General features: G+C 31.5%; 1 protein-coding gene across 4 annotated transcripts in view; it reads right to left on the bottom strand.

Moving 5' to 3' along the window:
- Window positions 1-23492, bottom strand: part of LOC139520674 (tyrosine-protein phosphatase non-receptor type substrate 1-like) — a 32705-nt gene that overhangs the window by 5686 nt on the left and 3527 nt on the right. For 2 of the 4 annotated variants that reach the window (XM_071313528.1, XM_071313530.1), the window contains exons 2-6: window positions 9438-9562; window positions 5703-5913; window positions 3780-3803; window positions 2107-2412; window positions 669-692 (exon numbers count right to left, since the gene is read on the bottom strand). In XM_071313528.1, coding sequence (XP_071169629.1) covers window positions 669-692; window positions 2107-2412; window positions 3780-3803; window positions 5703-5913; window positions 9438-9562 — 690 coding nt within the window. The remainder of the gene's footprint in view (window positions 1-668; window positions 693-2106; window positions 2413-3779; window positions 3804-5702; window positions 5914-9437; window positions 9563-23492) is intronic. The other 2 variants (XM_071313529.1, XM_071313531.1) reach the window with 1 other exon arrangement.

Genomic DNA, 23492 nt, shown 5'->3' with positions numbered 1-23492 from the left:
GGCAAAATCCTATATGTAATATAAGTCAATGTTAAACCAAATACTAAGTGACATAGTTACCCACAATAACAAATTGTCGGCAAATATCCCAAAACGTTTTTTATAATTGTTTTGTAATGTGCAGAGTGGTGCTCTCGCTGTACGTAGAATCGAATAGACCGTTCTCATTCCAACATGAAGTGTACAACCCGTACAACATATGCTTAACTGGCATGGGGAGAAGTCCTGTTGTCCATATTCCAGGCATCCCAGTCATTTGAGAACAATGTACCCGATGTGCTTTATTGATGTATTTTGAATCTCTGAATTGTGTCATTGGAGAGATTTGTTATATTTTTTATATCTGCCGAAGTAAAAGGTGGTTTTGAGTTGTCTCATTGGTAATTATACCACACCTTAATTATTTTATAATTACTGTATACATTGGTACATCCTTCGTGTTATTGTGTTTTTTAGAGTTGCATTAAACTGCTGACGTATACATAGGACAATACAGTCACTGATTTCGGTCAGAACTTCAAATCTGAACAAATCGTAACAAATAGAATCCATATGTTATAAAAATAAATAAATATAGACGTTTAAGAATCATGCAAAATGTATTCACAGTGAAATATATTCTGAACGTTTGAAGAATTTTATAGGCAAAGTACACTTAGGTCTCTTACCTCGTTTACTCGGTTTACTGTCTGCTATAAAAATAAAACAAAATATAGTATGAACACACAAGATAATGCATCACAAATCTAATTAATTGACAATAAATATACTATTTCATCTTAGATCGACATATTCTACTAATTAAATAGAATAAATTCATTATTTCATCACAAAATGTGTAGGATCAAAGATTTCTTAGTTTCCAATTCATCGTGTACATTGTGAGTTTCTCTGTTATGAATGTTTTGCATGTGCTAGTGTTGTATTTCTGTCACGTAATATTTTATCGATTATATTTTACATCGTCATAAGATATGGCATGCCATCAAACCAGGTTCAACCCACCATTTTTTCCAAGTCCCTATGGACCAAGTCAGGAATATGGCCGTTGTTATCGTTTCTATGTGTTGATGTTTGTTTGAGGGTTTTTTTTTGCACTTCTGTGTTTCTGTTGTTCCTTTATTTTCCTATTGTAGTTGATGTATTTCCCTCGGTTTTGGTTTGTGATCCGGATTTGTTTTCTCTCGGTCGATTTATGACTTTTGAACACCGGTATCAATAATGTGGTCATTTTTATAAATTTTCTGTTTACAAAACTGAATTTTTCGTAAAACTAAGGATTTTCTTAACCCAGGCTTAGATTACCTTAGCCGTATTTGGCACAACATTTTGGAATTTAGAATTCTCAATGCTCTTCAACTTTGTACTTGTTTGGCTTTATAAATATTTCGATATTAGCGTCACTGATGAGTCTTATGTAGACGAAACGCGCGTCTGGCGTACTAAATTATAATCCTGGTACCTTTGATAACTATTTATAGTTATTTTAATAAAATTTAAGTTTATTTAATCCCAACAAACAATTTTATATTCACGAATGGATATGCTTAGTTATTTGAAGCAATGCAACTATGCAGATTTTGTTTGTGTCCTTTATGTCAATAACCCCAGAGTCCCCTTTACTCATATTTTTATTGCAGTATGTTGTTTCTACTATTCAACAGAAAAGTCTGTCAAAAACTTTGACGAAGAGTATTTTTCTTTTAACGATGATGACGATTGAAGTTTAAAGTCCTGTTGTAAATTAGATGCATATTAAGGACGGAAACATGTTAAAAAAATATGAACATGAACCCTGCATTGTACTAGACCGACACAAATAAAAGTAGCCAAATTTTTCACCCATTTTGTTTGACCCGGATGGGCGACTGAAACAACAACATCCCGCACTCTAGGCGAGCACTTTACCTTTTTACTAGACCACCCGATCGAAGCTGTTATACCTTTTAATGAATTGTAGTTCAGATAACTATAAGTTTATAGTGTATTTCTTCCATTTGTCTATAAGTTTACACAGTCATATATGTTCTGTCTTTCTTGCCTATGTGTATAACAAAATTAGAATTGACCAATTTGTTTAGGTCTAGATGAAAGTTAAATACCTACCATTAATAGTATCTACTAGAAGTACATGTTTTGATACTTTTAATCCATTTGCAAAATGTGCTTGACATAAATAGTTCCCGCCATAATTTAAGTTAGTTTTTCCAATGTCTAATTCACTAAACAATGAAAATACATCTGATCGCTGGTATGTTACAATCCGAATATTATGGTCCTGTCCGTTTACAATGTGGGTACCGTTCAAAAACCATCTAATATGTTTCGGTGTTCTTCTAAAACCTGATACATTACATGTTAATTTTACAGATTGTCCTTTCGTAGCACGTGTCGGACCTGTGATGTTGATATCTATAAAAAAAATGTTTTAGTGTTACAGTTTACTTATATCATTTGTTTCATTTGCATACCCACATCTGCACAACAAGGTTAAGATTCAAAACAGTTATGTGCAATCAAATTAAAAACAGTCAAACGTTTCATATATTTTTTGTTTTGTTCTCCCATTGTTGTCAATGAAATAATGGAATTATGTGAAACTATCATACAAATGAGAGGTTTAACTAGCTATAAAATCATGTTCAACCCACCATTTTCTACATAAGGAAATGCTTTTACTAAGTCGTTGTAATCCGTTTGATGTGTTTCAGCTTTTGATTTTGCCATTTGATAAGGGACTTTCCATTTTTATTTTTATTTTGGAGTTCGGTATGTTTGTTGTTTTACTTTGTATTGAATACACAATTTGTTCATCAATGTGAAAAAAATAACTGAAACTCATGGGTAACCGAATAAAACAAATATAAATGCTAACGTCTTATTTATACATATATCTCAGTAGACTTGAAAGTAAAGATGCTAAAGAGACCAATTAGGAAAACTTCAATAATTTTTTTTGTCTTAGATTCTATTTTTGGTAAAATAGTCTGTCAGTGCCAATTTTGAGCAATAAAATCGCTAATAATAATTAACATTAATATGAAATCGAATTCCATGTCCCTGCGGTCGCCTAATTTTAAGTTCTTTTTTTGGAAGGATGGAGGAGGATTAGAAAATGCCATATATTATCAATGGTATATATAGACTAATTCTCCTTAGAGCATTATTTTCTCTCATGTACAATCTATATTCCAAACATATCTTTGCTGATCAAGTTAAACCATGCCCTACCCCCACTTTTTATTTTCACAGTTCTTTCTAATTTTGTCTGTCAACTGTTAAAAATCGAGAACCATGCACTGATATGTCTTATGTTGCCGAAACAATCGTCTGGCATACATTTGTACCTAATTATACGCCTGCTAGTTTGTTGAGGTTTTTTTTTTTATCCGGATGTGAATATTACAAATTGAAAATACTTCCAGTTATAATTTATGTTTACTTAGAAAATAATGTGTATTTCCGTCTACAAAGACAGAATCAACAGATCGAGAAAATTGTAAAATTAGGAATATCCTTTCTTACTTAAACAAAGCAAATAAAGATCGTCATAGTCTTTATCAATACTGCTTTATAATTCCACCCACAAATATTGGCGTTTCTTTTTTGTTTTTTGTTTTTTCTGTTTTGCTGAGAGCGATTTCCGTTACGGTATTTTATTTCTCAAGTGTCCTTCTTTGATCTTCTTTTAAACAAACAATGAGTGCAAATAAAACTATATCCAAAAACATCATACATTTTTCATCGGAATCAGCCAACATGAAGCTAAATATACTCACATCTTCTGTCATGACCAGGCTCATCTGGAAATTACATAAATTTTTAAATATAACCAACAGCACATGCAATGCCATGAGATTTATCGTCAAATTGTATCAATAGTTAATTAAATTATGTTGGGTAACATTCCATTGTAATGTTAATTTTTAGAAATGATTCTTCAGTTAAACATCCAGATTTATAAAATTGTAGATAGTCACGGCGTATGATGCGTTCTTCAATTTAATATGATTTAATCAGCAATCATAATAAAAACGATTTTACTGTCAATAAACTGTTTACGAATTACAATGAAATTCCAATGACATTTAATAAGTAAACCGTTTGCAGATCATAATAGTTAATTTTCAAATAAGATTAACGTGCCAAAATTTCGTCTAAGAAATGTTATATTATTTCATTTTCCATCCTATTCGATTAAAACACAACAAATATCCTCAAAAAAAATATTGCTTTCACCGTTGTTTATTACCTTTCTGTATCTGAATATACTATTTCGGTCATTTAAATTGAAAAATGGTAACACAATTGTCTATACAAAGAGCTATGAAATCCGTCATTTTTATCTGCATGCACTATGCGAAAAGCATTGTAACCGATCTTCTTTTACTTGTACTGTTAAGTTAGTTTTTTGAGATATTCTTTTGAAGTGACTCTGTGGTTATGTAAAACATCATACTTTGAACGACAAAATTATTTCATTTATTAATATTACTTTTACTTATGGATCTTGACATACTATGAATGACAAAACTATTTTATTCAATAATAATACTTTTTCTGTTAAGTCTGTTTGTTATGATATACATTTGACGTGAAACTGTACTTATGTATCCCGTCATACTATGAACCACACAATTATTTTATTAATTATTATTACTTTTACTGTTAAATCTGTTTTCTGTTATATCTACTTAACGTGACTCTGCATTTATGTATGCCGTCATACTCTGAACGACAAAATTATTTTTATGTCTACCTGTGCGAATTTCAAACGCGCAATTTTACACCAGTACTGAAAACCTTTATGGGTAGACTTTACATAGATATATGAAGTCGTATAAGAAAAACAAAATGAGTATGTTAAATTTGATGTATGCCTGTTTGTGCTTCTTCGTTACATTTGTTGTTTTTATAGTGATATTAAGATGATAACACAATATTGACTGTTGTACCCCTATTTTTGACATTTTTTACTCTTTGAGTATGTTTGTTTTGTTCATGCATCGTTGACAATGTAATGGAATTTGATACGACTGTCATACAAGTGAGAGGTTTAGCTAGCTATACAAACAGGTTCAATCTACCATTTTCTACATTAGAGAATGCCTGTACCAAGTCAGGAATATGACAGTTGTTATCCATTCGTTTGATGTGTTTGGACTTTTGATTTTGCCTTTGGATTTTGGATTTTCCTTTTTGAATTTTCCTCGGAGTTCAATATTTTTGTGTTTTTACTTTTTTCTTTAACTCTTCCTGTATGCGATTTCCATATTATAATTATCAGATTTAGAGACTTCGTAATAAAATGACTACACGTCGTGTGCACCTGTTGATTGAAGTTCGTGTGGTCACGTGAACACTAATGTTTCATAATAGCATTCGTGTTTTGCTTTGCTTTCTAATTGAAATCTATATCATATCTCCTTGAAAGTATCATCGGTTTGAAAAAAATCTTATCAATATTTATTACATGTTGCTATTCTCGTTTAAATAAAGATAACAAATGTTAACTTAAAATGCCTCTAAAAATATATCTTAAATTTTATGAAGTCGTATTTTTGACGCCATTTTAAATTGTTCCCAAGAGAACTTCAATTACATTTAATAATTGTATTCCCAATTGCCCAGCACGACAAAACATAAACAAATTGCATTAATGGCACTTCAACAAACTTTCATTGAAATCTAAATTATCTTACCAATAATGTGAAGTTGAACATATCTCTTTATGTCGTCTTTGGTACTAATCTGACACTCATAAAACCCAGCATGGCTCGGCTGAACATTTTCAATAATCAGATTCCATTCGTCTTTGTATGGAATGTGCTTTATTCCATATTCAGGGTTACTAACATATACAAATTTACCAACTGTCAATGGGTGAGGTTGATCCTCTCGCTTCCAAATCACCTAAAACATACAATTCAAATTCATTCAAATTGTAATAACGTTTGGCTAAACAGGAAATTACCATTTTTATTTCTAGAAACCAGACTAATTATTAGAACCTTAACCATGATAATGAGTACTCGTATTACTTTTTTTTTTAATAATGGCAGTTTTAAATTAAAGGATAATAGCAACTTGCAATTCTGTTCTGTTTGGACAACTTCAAATTCTGATATGTCAACGCTGGTTTGCAAGTTGTTTCTTCAAATAGGAGTATTTTAGTCATCTGTCTTTTAAGTTGATTAGTCTAATTTTATTTAATGTTTGCATTCTTCATTCATCTTTTTTACAAAATTCTATTGAGTATAACAGTGGGAAGTGAGTCAATGAATTATTTACATATTGTCATGATATCGTGAATGATAATAGTCAGAAATGACTAGAAGCAAAAATAGCAAAATGTCATAGTATTGGTCACAAACTTATCAACGTCATAGTATTGGTCACAAACGTATCAATGTCATAGTATTGGTCACAAACGTATCAATGTCATAGTATTGGTCACAAACGTATCAATGTCATAGTATTGGTCACAAACGTATCAATGTCATAGTATTGGTCACAAACGTATCAATAAGTACAAAATTCCCATCCGTTTAGTTTAAACATATTTATTCATTATAGTGGATTGGGAAGCAAGTAATTATAACTTATATTAACCCCTTTCCACTTTGCGGGTGCGAGTGCTTCCTTGTGGCGGTACTAGCATACCCTTTTTCGAAATCTACAAGGGTGTCTTTTACGTACAAGAGAAATAGCTCTTTTTCAACACGGGTCAATCATTTATCGTCCCCTTCCGACGGACTAGCATCGTTTCTCAATGTAGCCCCAATGCCAACATGAAAGAATATATCATTTGCAGTATTGTATACTCGTATTATGACATTCAAGTTGTAACGTTAACGTATTATTGGCGCAAATGACTTGTGGCGCAAAAGGACTTTTTTTTTTTTTAGCGGAAACTGTTTTCTCCAAATTGAACTTAGACCTAAGCGTCGTTGTATAATCTGGATGCGACTTATCTCCCCTTTGTATATACAGAAGTACGAAAACTCATTCCTTTCTTGGCAACATAAAAATGTCAGTTTTTACTTGTCTGTTAATCCGAAAGGGTAGACATACATATTGTAAGTGGTAGGGTGTTTTGAAAATGCTTTCATGTTGGCATATTGTATATTGTCTCACGTCGAAGCCATATCGTGTCGTTTAGTAACTTGCATTGATGTGTACTTTAAATCTCCCTTTTATTTGTATAGACGAACTGACATTTCTTAAAATTCTAACTCTAAAAATATGTTTTGTTACATATATACCAATCGCTTTGTTTACAAATTATTTACATTCGCTCAACATTTTCTATGTCCTCTTTAGGTACATGTAATTCCATGGTACTATTAGATAACATACAATATAAGGTAATATGTATACATAGAATACTAATGGATAAATGTCTATGAAGTTTATATCGATACAAAAAGCCGGACATGACTTGAACGCTAAAGTAGAGAAGAATGACATGAAATATAACAGAAACTGAAACAGCTATAATCACATTGTCTGGTGATAATCCTTAGGATATCAATCTCAATTGTGTCAGGTTTTATACAGGTCTTCTGTAGAAGAGACATATAATACTTTGGAACATGTATATTTTTTTCTGTTTAGAATCATTTGTAATAGCGGTCCAGTTTTGTAAGCATAGTACATTGACAATAAGCTAAGAAAAATTTAAGTAAGAACAAAATGTTAATATTTCATAGATACAAAAATCGAAGTTTGTTTTGATACTGAATAAAAAGTAAAACCACTGAACTCCGGTAATAATTCACAACAGAAAGTCCCTTATCAAATGGCAAAATCATAAGCTCAAATACATCAAACGAATGGATCACAACTGCCATGTTCCATTTTGTCCAATTTTCAAATACATATTACCATAATTCATGTTTCATTTCGTTATCTCTTGAATACATTTTTAGTTTCTGACTCTTTGTGCCCTCTCTTCATAGAGATGACATAAAACTTACAATTCAGTTTAAAAGCACAGAAAACTGGTGCATTTTGCATTATTTTTCTTGCATTAACTTTGGAATCTTTACTTCAAATGTGTATGTACGAGATTTACAGCTGTCAACAAGTTTAATTAGTATTATTTAAGCTACGTTTCGCTCGACATAAAGGAGGTTTGCTAATTACTGTCGGTGATCTTTTACAACTTGGCACCGAATAATAATTGTAGCCTCTTGAAAGTTGAGTTCTGTGTGATGTAAACTAAGGAATTCGGTTGCTTTATTCTCGCATTAGTAATGACAATTTCATTCCCAACTTTTGCTCTAAGAAATTTAGTGAACCCGACTTAATTTCCATTCTTTACGATTGACTTGAAAATTGCTTGTGACAAGCGATGTATATTCCATGAATAAAGACGGCAAATAATTACAATCAAAGGTCAATAATCAGCAGATAATTTTTGTTTCCTGAATGCATGTGTCTGAATAAAGTCTTTACGATGAGAAATCTAGCAATCGGAAGTAAAAATTCACATATCGGAACTCGGAAATAGTCTTAATTTCTACTGCTTTAACTAAGTTGTAAATGTAGAAACAAAATTTACTACAGTTTCCAGTATACGACATAAGCCAGATTCATTATAACTAAAATTTACTTTAAATTGAAATAGTAACTGACTGTTATTAATTTCTATGTCATATGGTCTCTTGTGGAGAGTTGTCTCATTGGCAATAACACGACATCTTTGTACTTTATTAAGATTGTTCCTTTTTTTTTATCAAAATCTTACGTGTTTTAGTGTCTGACAAAAGTACAAAGGAAAACAGATGAAAATAAAATGAACTCCTTTTGAAATCATTAATGATTGAAGATGCAAAAAAAGCTTAACAAATTTTATTTAAGATAATATCATTGATATAAATATGAATGTACTTTACTGATAATCGTTTGAAATACTTTCCGATAAAATCATCTTCTTATCATCCGTTTGGAACAGATGTTCAAATGATCTTAATTTTAAAGAGAATTTGTTATTTTATATATGATAAAAAAAGATGTTTCTAATTTACTAGAAACGAGGATATTGACACCAATTATGAAAAAAACTCTGGGGGCATTGGACAATCACCTGCTTCAATATCAGGTAATCCTTGGAATTTCTTATCAATGTACACGGAAATCGTTGGATATTGATTATTATCAAAGGGCTCAAGATCATTAAACTGTACTCAGTACTTAGAGTACAAAATCTGTGCTCGAAACACCAAAATACAGTATTTTGAAAAGCTGATTTCTGAGTCAGAGTAAAATAATACTGCTCCAAATTTTATTAACCCCATGATCCATACAAACATGGTCACTCCAGGAATACCTGTTGTCAATCTCATAATGTACATAGTAACATTATTAAAGTAACCACCAAAAGCTATTTTATTTCATACATATGTTCGCTCTGTATAGAATACCTCACTAACCTTGCTAGGCCCTAAATGACTGACTGAACACCTTAACGTTGCAGTTTCCCCTGTGTAATAGGTTAAATTAACTGGCGTATGGTTAAAAACTGGGTTGTATGTTGTCATGGATACCACATGCCAACCTAAAATAAAAGATAGTTACATGTGATTAAAAGAAGTTTTTTTAAAAAGAAGATGTTCTTCAAACTTTAAATACAAAATTTGATTCATATCATAATGCAACACATGTTCAATGTTATTAAAATAGATATAGGAAGATGTGGTGTGAGTGCCAATGAGACAACTCTCCATACAAATAACAATTTAAAAAGTAAACCATTATAGGTTAAAGTACGGCCTTCAACACGGAGCTTTGGCTCACACCGAACAACAAGCTATAAAGGGCCCCAAAATTACTAGTGTAAAACCATTCAAACGGGAAAACCAACGGTCTAATCTATATAAACAAATTTACATGTATTCATTATTTGGCATTTGGTAAAACCCGAAAACCGCGACTACAAATGTGTAGCGCTACTACCAATGACACTCAGAGTGACTATAATGCATTGCATACTCTTTCGGAGCCCATGAAATCACCCCTAGTTTTTCATGTTCAGTATTTAGTTTTCTATAATTGTGTTGTGTTTACTGTGACAGTTGTCTGTTGATATTCTACTTTTTTTAGCCATTGCATTTGCAGTTTATTTTCGACTTACGAGTTTGAATGTCCCTTTGGTATCTTTCGTCTTTCTCTCTCAAAAGTGGCATTACATGTCATATGTCATAGAGAATAAAGAATAAAGAAAACAACACCCATGTTAACTCTCTTTTAGAATTGTATCCGCCTATATTTTTGAAAATATTTGTATATCCTGAAAGTTTATTAAATATTTTTACGGAGTGAACCAACCAAACTTTCTTTCAGCCACACTTGTCGAGCTATTGTAATATTTTCTAAAGCTATATATATATATACGAAGTTAATTAAACAAAGTGACGTTTTAAATTTTTATCGTAAATTATCATAACCAATTAAAATTACTGGCGGATTTTAAATTTCTTTTCTACTACGACAAAACATGTTTAACATCTAAAAAGATGGTCGTATACAGACATTCTTAGTATACATGTATGTTAAACCGACCGGCATAGGTAAATGATCTACAGATTATATAAAGACTAAGACATTAAATTGATCTGCAATGTTTCATGACAGATGCACCAGTAAGCTGAAGGCAACTTGAGGATTACATTTTGTTTGTCACGATTTGTCATCGCTTTTAGAAAATACGACACCCATGACACGCTGTATTTACACAAAATTGGTAATCGGTAAAGATATAAATCCAATGGGGAAAAATAAAAATTGACATTAACTTTTTGCCACCTACTTCAATGCATGCTTGTGTTTGTGAAGGATAATTAAAGCTAATAAGAGAAATTGAAAATTGAGTTGAAGAGTAATTCTGGCTAATATAGACTAAATACAGGAACGCAATAAACATTTTTATGACTTTCAAGCTGATATGAGTAGCACTGAATTATTAAACAATTATGGTAATTTTCTATTTTTCGTAGAAATAATTAATTAGTGCATCCTTATAATGCGAGGCGACCTAGTGTGATTTTTGTATAGCGCCGATTTCATTTTGTATGCCAAGTGGTTTTGTACTCTCTCTCTCTAGGCAAACCGTTTAGCACGCTAAACCTTTTCCTTATCATATTTATTGATGTTGTCGTGTTGATCGTCCTGTTGAAAATATTTCATTCATATTCAAAACGAAAATAAATTAACAATTTTAAATAAAACGCTTGGTACATATTTGTTTGAATAAATTCTGGAAGATTGCTTGACAAGGATGAAGGCAGTGGGAGATTGACCGCACTTGGAAAAAGGTCGTTTAACGGATAGGTCAGATATTTTTACTTTCAACAGACCACCTACCGATCTGAAAGCGTTGTTTCAAGGGTTCTTTAAAGTATAGTGATCGTGGCACTTATTATACAAGAGTCATTGGATTTAACATACTCATTTCGAGCAAAGGCGGCTGTCAAATTATCCTTTTCGCCAATATACATTGTAGCTAGCGAAACGGACACACTACTAAAGCAATATATTTTGCTGTCGGTAGAAAAGTTCAGGGATGTACATATTTCTATAACCCAGTCGTCTCTTTGGGTACTTCAGATATTTGAAAGCTTATAACTCAAGAATTCTTGACAACGAGGGTTTCTAAAAATTGTTATATCTTCAATTCAAGATACTTATTAGAAATATTTGGTGTAAATACTGCATTCTTACACATTTAAAATTGTTATCTGTTTTAATATATATTCTTTATAAGTGATCAAATATTACATGTTTGTTTGTCATTAATAAATAACTTAACTAATGACATGTATGATGTTCCATCTCCAATTAATTTAGAGATATTAGCTCAGATTTAAACGAAAAGAACTTGATTAACCGTCTTGGAAAAAGCTATTTAACGCCTCTTCACATTTGAGATTAATTTGCTAATGCAACTAAAGACCACATTCGTTATCATTTTACCATTTTATGATAAACAAAGAGGTATCATATGGCCCCTTTTTGATCCTTTGAATTCAAAACCAATTCATATTTTTTACAAATACATCAGATAATTTCGTTATTTTTAAGATTGTTACAATATATTATATAAAGTAAGTCTGAAAGATAACATTATTTAAATTATTTATATTTTTGTAATTTATCTTTCATATTTTCTTTATGACTGTGATTTCCTTGATATTTTAAGGGAACATCATAACATGTTGAGTTTTTGTCTCGACTGACTGCTGCTTCTTTGCAAGAACAAGGCGTGCTGTTATGGTATGGGCGGTGTCAGCAATCATGGTCAAGTTTTTGATAAGTCAGTTTATGAGATACCACTAGTGTTAATTCAACAATATTTTGGAAAACGTTCTGCTAGAACAGTTTTTCTTTGTATGGAACTGTTTTCAAAGTGAATATCTTCTTATTTTGCCTATCGTGCTGGTACCCATTTTTATTGCATTTAAATGTCAAAATTTGCATTATACTATCGGCGAATTTTTTTACATAACATTCAAGTCACATCCCGGTGATACCAACAATACCGATATATAGTATAAAAAAAACCATATTTGATTCATCCGACGAAGTAATATATTCATTTCATTTTACTTCCATGATTCAAGCAACAACTATTTTCAAAGACTCAAATGTTGAAGGAGAAATGTCTTAACACAACGAGAAATGGAATGTCTACGTTGTCCATTTAAACCAGGCCATAAGGAAATTGTCACATGTGTGATATTTTGCTGTTCTTTTCTGTATCATGATAAGATCTACATTTGTACTAAACCAATCGCGAAATTTTCAATTTTACAGTAATAGAGTAAATTCTTCTATAGTCATCAATGGCTATTATAAGGATAGATTAGTTAATGTCACAATGCTAGTAATTAAAAAAATATATGTACCAATTGTGAAACATTTAAAAAAAAAATGTAATGTGTTATGATCGAGGATCTATGTTCGAAGCGAAGATGGTTATGATACACAGACATCGACGCTGTAGTAATAGTATTTTGCTGTTAAGGATTCTTTGAAACAATCAATTACATAAGTAAAGACTAAAAGTTCAGAATGGAAAATGATAATTAATGTTGCATAGCCATGATTTATTTCATTTTAATATCACAATCTAATGTACATTAATTTGATGTCTGTATTAATAGGACTGTTAATAACTCTAATAGAGAGTGTTGACGCGGAACTATTTTAAATCAGCAATCACTGTTTGGCTGTGAATGGAAGTTAATGGAAAACTGATGGCCATTGAGATTTTCAGTAGCTTTATTCCTGCATAAACTGTCATCTTTCAAATCTGTAATTGCTTCTGAACTTAAGGAGATGAACAAACAGTATTGTATGAATAAATATTTCTAATCCATCTTCTTATCATAAATAATCTTGTTTATAAAGTATCTGGAATTTGTACTACAGTGAGATTTTAAAGCCTATTTCTAGAAAGAATTGCTTTCATTTGTCTTTATGATTATTATACATTTTATATTTCCTCACTGTGCAATTTGCGATACACCATTGCTAACTTTTCAATGATTATTTAAAATTGAAATACAGAACGACTTTGTCATTAACTTTAGGAATGCATCTCTTATAGTTTAGTTCATTGATATTTTTGAAGCATTGAATGTCAGCCTAATTAGTTGCCTTGCGCGAAGGAGGATCAAAGATATGTTATTGCACAGCAATCATGACGCTTCAGAAATAAAAATTAAATCAGTCTTTGCAGATTATGTAGCACTTTCATTTACCGCACACTGTGAAAAATATTGAGAAAGTGATACTGTTCTATATAAATGTTCGTAACTTTTGGGAATTTGAGTTTCTATTTGATACATTGATTAAAACAAAACAAAAACTATAATGTGACTAATGACAAAGTCTGTGTTTTGTTCAAGAAGTTTCATTACTGAAGGGACATGCAATCAATAAATGTGCAAATTAAAGGGGTTTACAGAAGTCTCTTAAAAGTGTTGCCCACACGTCATATCTGATTGGGTTTGACGAGGTCCAATGCAAATCGAATATTTGACTAAAGTTGTTTTTCTATCAGGTAGTGGAGTTGTGTCATAATTACTTTTTGAATCACAGACCCATTGAATACATAGTTGCATTTTTTGGCAAAGATTTGTAGTTACTAAGCAAATCAGCAAAGTCTATCGGATGGAATTTACTTTTCTGTTTTTTGTTAAAATGTATATTATATAGTTATTGATCGTATGCCATTTAAAATGTCCACGGTTGACAAGCCAGCAATTTATTCATTTGTGTTGTTTCATAAATTTCAATATACTGATCTTTTCCCAATTTGTATGTAGCATTGTCAAGCATGCTCTTGTAAACTGACAAATTATTAAACTTTTAAACCAATAAGCGTCACGATATGTGCACCATACAACTGTTTCCATCAGTAAAATATTAGAGACAGTTCTGAGTGGATATTCAATATGATATGCTTCTGGTAAACTAGTAAGTTTACTGAACTAAGCCAAGACCATCTGAAGCTTTTTATTACTAAATTTGAGAATCATCGGCATAATGATAGGTCAAATAAATGTATGTGTCTTAATAAAAAAAAAGGAGATCTCAATGGTATGATTTCCAATAAGACATCAAACCATCAAAATTCAAATGGAGTGGATGTAAGCAACTATAGTTAACCGTACGACCTTCATCAATGAGAAAAACCTATACCGTATAGTCGGCTATCAAAATTCTCGACATGCAAAAATATTTAACAATTCAATTGAGAAAACGTATAACACCCTTATTCATAATAACATTTTTTTAGGAAAAACAAATATGTCTCACATGAAGCAACGACAATCACTGAACTACAGATTCCTGACTTGTTTGAATAATTTGAGTGTTCGGTTAAATTCATAAGACAGCAACCCAAGAATAAAAAATCTCAATTTTCATAGAAATCAAAATGAGAGGTATTCTGTCTTTACACTTGTATTACAAATATTTATTTTTTTCTCAAGATTCTCAGTTGTCCGTCCGTCTGAAGGAACACAATTACAATTCAAATGCAAACTGAACTTTATTGAGTATTTGCATTTGTTTTAATACAAGCAACAACACGCACTTTCCACTGAATGGTTATATTAACCTTTCTGTGACTATACATTTGGATTAATGGTATAAATATTTTACAGAAATTGAATTACAGACTTTTCAAGAAAGCTGTCAAAGTGTTGATGAGTGTTCTTGATGAAAGTATATTATCTTCATCTGCTAATATCCCCACTTCTACCATAATTTTCCAAGCAATTACATGTGCAGCGTCTTGTGTAATGAAAGTGTCTACTGCTTTCAGATTGATGCTGGTTTAGCAAGCATAGAATCTCGAAGAAAATGAAATTGATACATCGACCACTGATGCAATAAGCTAGCAGGCGATTCTTTAAGAAGTTTAATCTTCAAAGTGTTTACTTTTGTAATTTCAATTAATGTAATCTTTTTCTACTTCTTTATATATGTTTGAATTGCACTAAATAATGTATTTCATTAATCGAAACCATGCTGCAACTTAATTGAATAATTTCATCGACAACAGCGACGCATATTAATGAGTACCATAGACTGTTGTTATTATGAAACATTATATAAAAAATTATAAGATCTCTGCGATTCTAGACCATTAAAGTTTTCATTGCATGATTCATTTGCTAAAGGTTTAAACTTTTTTTTAATTTAAAAAAAAAGATATCCACAGTGTCCTCACCATAAGTTTCGTTCAAATTGATATTTCTATTCAAAGAAGAAAACTTATATTTATTTAAGACCTTTTTTTTAGAAGTAGAACTACCTTTATTGATAACTCCTACAGCTCAAAGGAGTATCCGGTAAGCGCCCATTTTGGCATCAAATTCATGTTCATCTGGTGAAAAATTTTGTACACTTTTTGAACACCTAAGTGGCTACTTCAGTCGATTCCATTAGTTTTTTGTAAAAACTTTAAACTGATTTAGTCATTTCAGACGTTCATATTCAATCTTAAATATGACAGATCTGTCAAATATGCCATAATATATCACTTTTCAGATAGTTTTTGTCAAAAATGAAAGTGGTCGCATCCGTGTTCATTCTGAACCTTTATATATATGCTATGTATTATCATAATATACAACTTACATTTAAATATTAAGAATGGACACGAATGCGGCCACTTCCATTTAAGACGAAAACAATGATATAATTGTGAAGATTTCAGTAATTTAGCATGACTTAATGATGCTAGTACCTGATATATGTGCATTTTATTGTAAAAAAACAGCCCATATTTATGTAGCAGAAGTATTATACTTACCAATAAATAGCTTAAAATTTACATTATAACAATTTTGAAAAACTGATATATTTTGGGGCCAAAAAGGGGTCTAACTGAATCTTCTCCTTTTGGAAAGTAAAATGCAATAGATATATATTTTTAAACAAAAAAATAATAACAGAAACACTTTCCAATGAAACAACATTTCACAGAAACGTCAGACAGTAATTGGGAGATAATTCCAATGTGCCGTGAAGGGAATTACTGTTACAAAATTTATTAAGCATGGTAAAAATAAATCCTTATGCTTTTTACAGTAGCATATAAAATTCCGTTCTTGAATCGCTTAGCAAGTACTACTTTCCTTTAAAAGTTCAATCAATGATAAGGATGAGTACAGAAGACCTCGATGACCAGTGTGATTATGCTTCAATGAGCAAACCAATAAAATCTCAGGAGTCTGGCATAAGATCGTCATATCTAAATAGTTTAATAGCGAGATCAAACACAAATGACGGCAACAATTTCACCAAGTATAAAGGCTTGGTACATATTACTTGACTAGTGTTTTCCTCTATTGTGCATCCCCGAATAAGACTTATAATAGCATTGTACTTACCGTGAGTCTCACGACGGGTGCAAAACATGGAGCAGAACATGATACCGTAAACAACCGAGATCACCATCGGTTTTCTGTTTGGGTTCTTTTGGCTAAAAATTCATAGTTTTCTATGTGTTTTTTGTCGAATTTTATTTGTCTTTTCGTTGCTTTTTTATCATTCCATCGACGTCTGCTTGCTTTTATTAAAACTGGTTTTATACTTGAAGCATAAAGAACCATAGAAATATGACCCGTATTCGGTTTAATGTTGTGTTTTTATTTGCATTCTTCAGATAAAAATAACCTCAGTCATAAAAGATTCCAGGCTTATGATATTGTATACCAGACGCACGTTTCGTCTACAAAAGACTCGCCGTCCACGCACGGATCAAAAACTTAAAACGGCGAAGTAAAGTATGAAGTTGAAGACTACTGAAAATAAGATATTATAAAAGATTTGACCAAATACAGAGACGGTAATCTATTTGTGGGGTCGAAAATCCTTGGTATTTTGAATGTGAACAGATAATTAAAGAAAACTGATACATTTACTTTGATAATTAAGGTAATAACTGAAAATTGAATAAAGAACGCTTGGGTTGGGGAAGTAGAGTTAAATAGGACATCAGGTTAATTATTCATCAGATTTCTGTTTTAATAAACTTAAGTCTACACCTATACAAATGCAAGAAGACATCATTTCCGTTGACTTTTGCTATATCTAACCGTAAAAGACAATCTTAGGAGATTTATGAGGTAGTAAACAGTAATTATGTATTTCTTTACGATAAGTCTTGATAAAAAGACACTTAAATAATTGTTGCTAAAAATTAGCATGAATGTACTACTACTATGTTCGTGATAGAAAATATTCGGTTTACAACATCCTAAATAATTAAATAAGTCGTCTTTTAATGTTCTATACGTTACGATGCTTATAAGATAAACAGCGAGATCACAGAGAAAAATTAATTACAAAAACCTAATTCTGTGAAAGTACATCACGCGGTTATATTAGTTTGACTGGCCTACAATTGAAACGTTTATATTAGTTTGACTGGCCTACAATCGTAACGTTTATATTAGTTCGATTGGCCTACAATCGTAACGTTTAAATATTTTCATCTCGACATAAAATCTAAATATTATAAAATTTGTATGTTTTCTTTCAGTTTAAAATTTCACATTTTGCTTCACATGGTTCGGTGGAAGAGAAAATAAAAGATATTGTATATAGACACGTTTCTCAAATTTCATTCATTAAAACGTATGAAGGTCATGTTAAAACAACATACAGGCATCAACAAGGGACAGAATAACAAAGTTCAATTAAAAAAGGTGTTATTCTTTTTCGATGTGCGATTTTGTAAAACTTATGCCTGACGGGGTTCACTCGAGTCCAAATGAGGCGAAACCCAAATACTTAAAGTTTTGAAAGCATCGAATTAATTTTACATCTACGCTAGGAAAGTTTACTCTTAATAATCTAGAACTACCTAATTACACCTTAATAATCTAGAACTACCTAATTACACCTAAAACATTTACAAAACTTTTGAAGGGAACTTACTTCGAATAAATCTAAAGGAAAAAGATGTAATTGGGTTTGTTTTCTAGATTTGAATACATTGTATATCCGTTTCACATTGGATACTCAAAGCACAAACATTCACGACAAAAGAGAAGTTTGCTAGTTTCCTATTGTCAATTTTCCTTTTTTGTAGTGCATTTTATAATTGACTATGATAGTATACTGATTGTTTTTATCACATTTTTGTATGCCGTTCATTGACCAGCAGTAACTCAAATCATTGGTCTCTGTTGGACATTTGTCTCATTTTAAATCATATCATATCTACTTATTTGAAAACAAAGTTAACCTAATTAGACGTTTGGTTGCGCTACTGTTTAGGCATCAAAGCATTGACTTGTATAGGACGACCTTGCTGTCGGATACAACTAGTGAACTAGCAGCACTGCCGACACAAACAGTTTTAGTGTTTGAATATGACTTAGTGAGTATTTAATATGCATCACGCATTGTCATAGCGAAAACACAACAATACGAATAAGTTCCTTTGCAGCAACATAACTATAATATAATAGAGATTTTGTTACTGAGATATTTTGGTCAATGTTCAAAATCAATAAGACATACTGTCAACAATCCAGGAAAAGTCTGTTATTATACATAGAAGTTGATACAATCTTTTGTATGATTGTTAATGAGACAACTCTTCGCCAGAGACCAAATGACGTAGAAGTAAGAAACTATCATAGGTCATCGTACGGTCGTCAACAATGACCAAAAACCTATACCGCATAGCAAGCTATGAAAGGCCGAGAAAAGGCATTTGTAAAACGATTCGAATGAGAAAACTAACTGTAACATTTATATACAAAACAATAAAGGAAAAACAACCATGATATACAGCAACAAAAAAACAACAACTGAATAACAGGCTCCTGGCTTCGGATAGGCATATACATGTTTGTGAGCATGCAACCCCCCCCCCCCCCTTCTTAAAATGGACAGTGGTGTAACATAAGAACAACTTATACAAAATGGTAATCGTTAAATACATTAATAATACTATGCACAAAAAAAATAACAGAAACACCAGTTCAAAGCCAATTCAAGTCAATAATAATAATGGAATCATGTTCATATAAGGCTAAAATATCAAGAAACACATCCATTACATAAGTTAAATCCGGAATGAATATAAGGTTAAAGACACTAGTATGTTCCCTAATATACCAGTTTTGTTTTTATATTTGGATTTCCGATAGCCTCAGTGAAATGCTGCTCAATGATGTAAATGTACTATGATTCATTTTTGTTTTAGCTCGTTCATAGTTTTATTTAAAATAAGTGAGTAAACATTAAATATATTCTCCTTTATTATCGTTCTAAAACTCATTAATACAGACGTACCAAAGATATTTAACCACACGTTCCATGTTAGCCTAAGGACCCGGCATTGATTGATATCTGGTGGTTAATAAAACAGTTCATAATTTGTGATTGCGCATGACAAGATGGATGTTTGAATTTTTTCGCTCGCTATGGAATATGTGAAATATGTGCAATACTGGAGTTAATTGCGTCTTTTTGGAACAACCAACAGTATGTAGTATCTTTAGTGTTTTGGTTTTGGGTCCTAGACCTCCTGTTCCCACAGATATAAGACTATTTTCATCATTTCATCGAATTTTCTAGTTACCTGTGATCCCAGTCCGATCCGCATCGACGTATATATGAAATGTGCTAGAACTCTTGAGGGTCTAGTTGAGTGGGTCAAAAATGGGAGATAAGAAAAACAAAAAGTCGACAGCTGATATATTGCAAGAGAGTAGACATGTGCTATATGGAGATGAAGTCGAAGTGGCTACAGTCCTAGAAAATGTTTTAACACTATTAAATAGAATGGACACTAGGCTCGTATCCATTGAGAAAAATACGAGTAAAAATACAAGTACACTGACTCAAATGAACGATAAGTTAAACTCGTTGACAGCGAGAGTTATTACTGTCGAAACCGACATAGTAAATGTGAAAAGTAGGGTTTCAGATTTGGAGACAAGTTCAGAGGGAACTGGTAATCTTTTTGAGGAAGTGAAGAGTAAAACTTGCTCTTTAGAAAAAGATATCGAACAACTTAAGAGAAATAACGGAGACGGTAATGATTCTCAGAGTATTAAAGACGAACTTAGAAAATTAGAAAGTTATAATGAGAAGCTAAAAGGAAAACTATTGGACATGCAATGTAGGTCTATGAAATATAATCTCATTTTCACGGGACTTCAAGAGCAAAGGGACGAAAACTGTGAAATGAAGATTAGACAGTTTATTCACAATGAAATGAAGATCCAAAAACCGTTAGAATTTGGAAACATTCACAGATTTGGTAAAAGTGAGCCAGGGAAACCGAGACCAATTATTGCAAGATTCCTGTATTATTCTGACCTTGATATTGTGAAAAAAGCAGGACGAAATCTAAGAGGTACATTTTACGGTGTAAACGAGCAGTTTCCACCAGAAATAGAAGAACAACGACGAAAGCTATACCCAATAGCGAAACAGGCGAGAAAAGAGAAATTAAAAGTTGTAATGAAAAGAGACAAACTTTACATTAACGACAAACTTGTTAAGCCAGATGAAATCGCAGACGATACCGAGCATAAAGAGCCTCAAAGATCAACCACCAGACCGAATAAACGTCCACGGGTGAACTCTACTCCTGAACGAGACGGTTCATAGGACAACCATGGAAGACATAAGTGTATTAATAAACCAATCGATAATGATTTGTATAATGTAAATAAATGTTTAGTAGACAATACAGTTATAAATATAATTACCCTTAATGTTTGTGGTTTAAAGAGGCGTATACAATACCCAGAATTTTTAGAATTGTTAAATGAATTTAGTATTTTGTGTTTTGTAGAAACAAAAACTGATGATTTAGACGTTATAGATCTGCCAGGTTATAAATTTGTAATGAAAAATAGATCTCACTTAAACAGAGTAAAATCAGGTGGAATTGTACTTGGTTTTAAAGAATCATTATCTGATCATATTTCTGTTGTTGAAACAGACAGTAAATATATTTTATGGTTTAAAATTGACAAACATGTAGTTAAACTACAACAAGATATTTTGTGTGGTATTGTGTATATTCCGCCTGAAAATTCTGTATATTGTGTTGGTGATCCATTTAGCGAAATTGAAAGTGAATTTTTGAATTTTAGTATAAGTCATGACAATATATGTCTTTTTGGAGATTTTAATGCTCGAACTGCAGAAGAGTCAGACTTTGACGTCGTAAATTTTGAAGAATTTTCAGGAATGTTAGACATTGAAAATGAAGGTGTTTGTACTTTAGATGAGTTAAATATAAATCGATTAAGGAAAAGTATGGATCACAAAAAAAACAATTTTGGCAACTTGCTTCTTGAATTTTGTAAGAATAACAATATGTTTATCCTAAATGGAAGAATGTGTGAAGACAAAGGTCTGGGTAGTTTTACATGTAAAAACACTAGTGTAGTGGATTACAATATTGCTTCCCCAAATTTTCTTAAGCTGGTTCAAAATTTTTCAGTATTAAATTCTAGCGTTTTATTTTCGGATATTCATAATCCACTGTCGTTAAAGATTACTTATTATGAAAAACAAAACGACGTCAGTCATGATGATGAAATGCCTGAGGAGAAGATTAAGAGATGGGAAAATGAGCAATTAGACACCTTTATTAGTAACATTGATAGACTTAAAGTAAATGAAATACTAGCTCAATTAACGGAAATGGTTGAAAATACAAGTGAAAACTCAATTATTAATAAAGTTGTTGAGGATGTATGTCATTTACTTACAAATGCGGCAAAGTCTACATTCGGCACATTTACTAAAAGACGTAAGCATACACAAAATATAAAAAAATCAAAACCATGGTTCGATAGCGAATGTAAGGAAGCTAGAAAAAAGTTTCGGTCTAGTAGACGAAAACTTAAGCGAAACCATACTGACGACAGAGTGAATGAAACAAAGAAACTAGAAAAGAGTTATAAGCGAGTAATGGATAAGAGCATTCGTAAACATAGAAAGAAAATTAGACACAAGATAGAAAACTTAAGATCGATTAACCCGAAAGAATACTGGAAGATTTTGAACGGTGGTAAAAGGGGAAACAATCCATGTGTACCTATTAATATTTTGTTTGATTATTTTAAGAACTTAAATTTAGGAAATTCTGAAGATGAAGAGATTGTTTTAGAAAATCAGAACAATGTAAATGATTTAAATGTTATATTAAATTCACCTATTACAGAAGAGGAAATTGAAAAATCTTTGAGAAAGTTAAAAAATAATAAATCCTCTGGTGATGATATGATTGTAAATGAATATTTAAAACACTCTTTTAGTGTTATGTCACAGGTGTTTGTGAAACTTTTTAATATTATATTTGACAGTGGAACTATCCCTGAAAATTGGCTTTCTGGAAATATTATACCTGTATTTAAGAATAAAGGTAACAAACATGATCCTAGCAATTTTAGACCTATAACAGTTATAAGCTGCTTTGGGAAATTATTTACTTCTATTTTGAATTCACGTTTGAATAAATTTTCTGATGATTTTTGTTTACTATGTCAGAATCAAGCTGGTTTCAGAGAAGGTTATTCTACTACAGATAATTTATTTGTTATCTACATGCTTATTAGTATCATGAAAAATAAGAAAAAGAAACTATTCTGTGCATTCGTAGATTTTGCTAAAGCCTTTGATACTGTTTGGAGAAAGGGTCTTTGGCATAAATTACTTGTGAATGATATTAACGGTAAAATGTATAATGTAATTTTTAATATGTACACTGGTATTAAATCTCGTATTATGTATAATGGTGAAATGTCAGAATACTTTTCATGCAATATCGGTGTAAGACAGGGTGAAAATATGTCTCCTTTTTTATTTTCATTGTATTTGAACGACCTTCAACAGTTTATTGAAGAAAAAAATGTATGTGGTTTAAATTGTATTACTGATGAAATAGAGAATGAGTTTGATATCTACTTAAAACTGTTTGTGTTATTATA

The sequence above is a fragment of the Mytilus edulis genome, chromosome 4, assembly GCF_963676685.1.
Source record: "Mytilus edulis chromosome 4, xbMytEdul2.2, whole genome shotgun sequence".
Lineage (NCBI taxonomy): Eukaryota > Metazoa > Mollusca > Bivalvia > Mytilida > Mytilidae > Mytilus > Mytilus edulis.
Note: the sequence above shows the minus strand (reverse complement) of the source record. Positions and strands in the feature narration are given on the sequence as shown.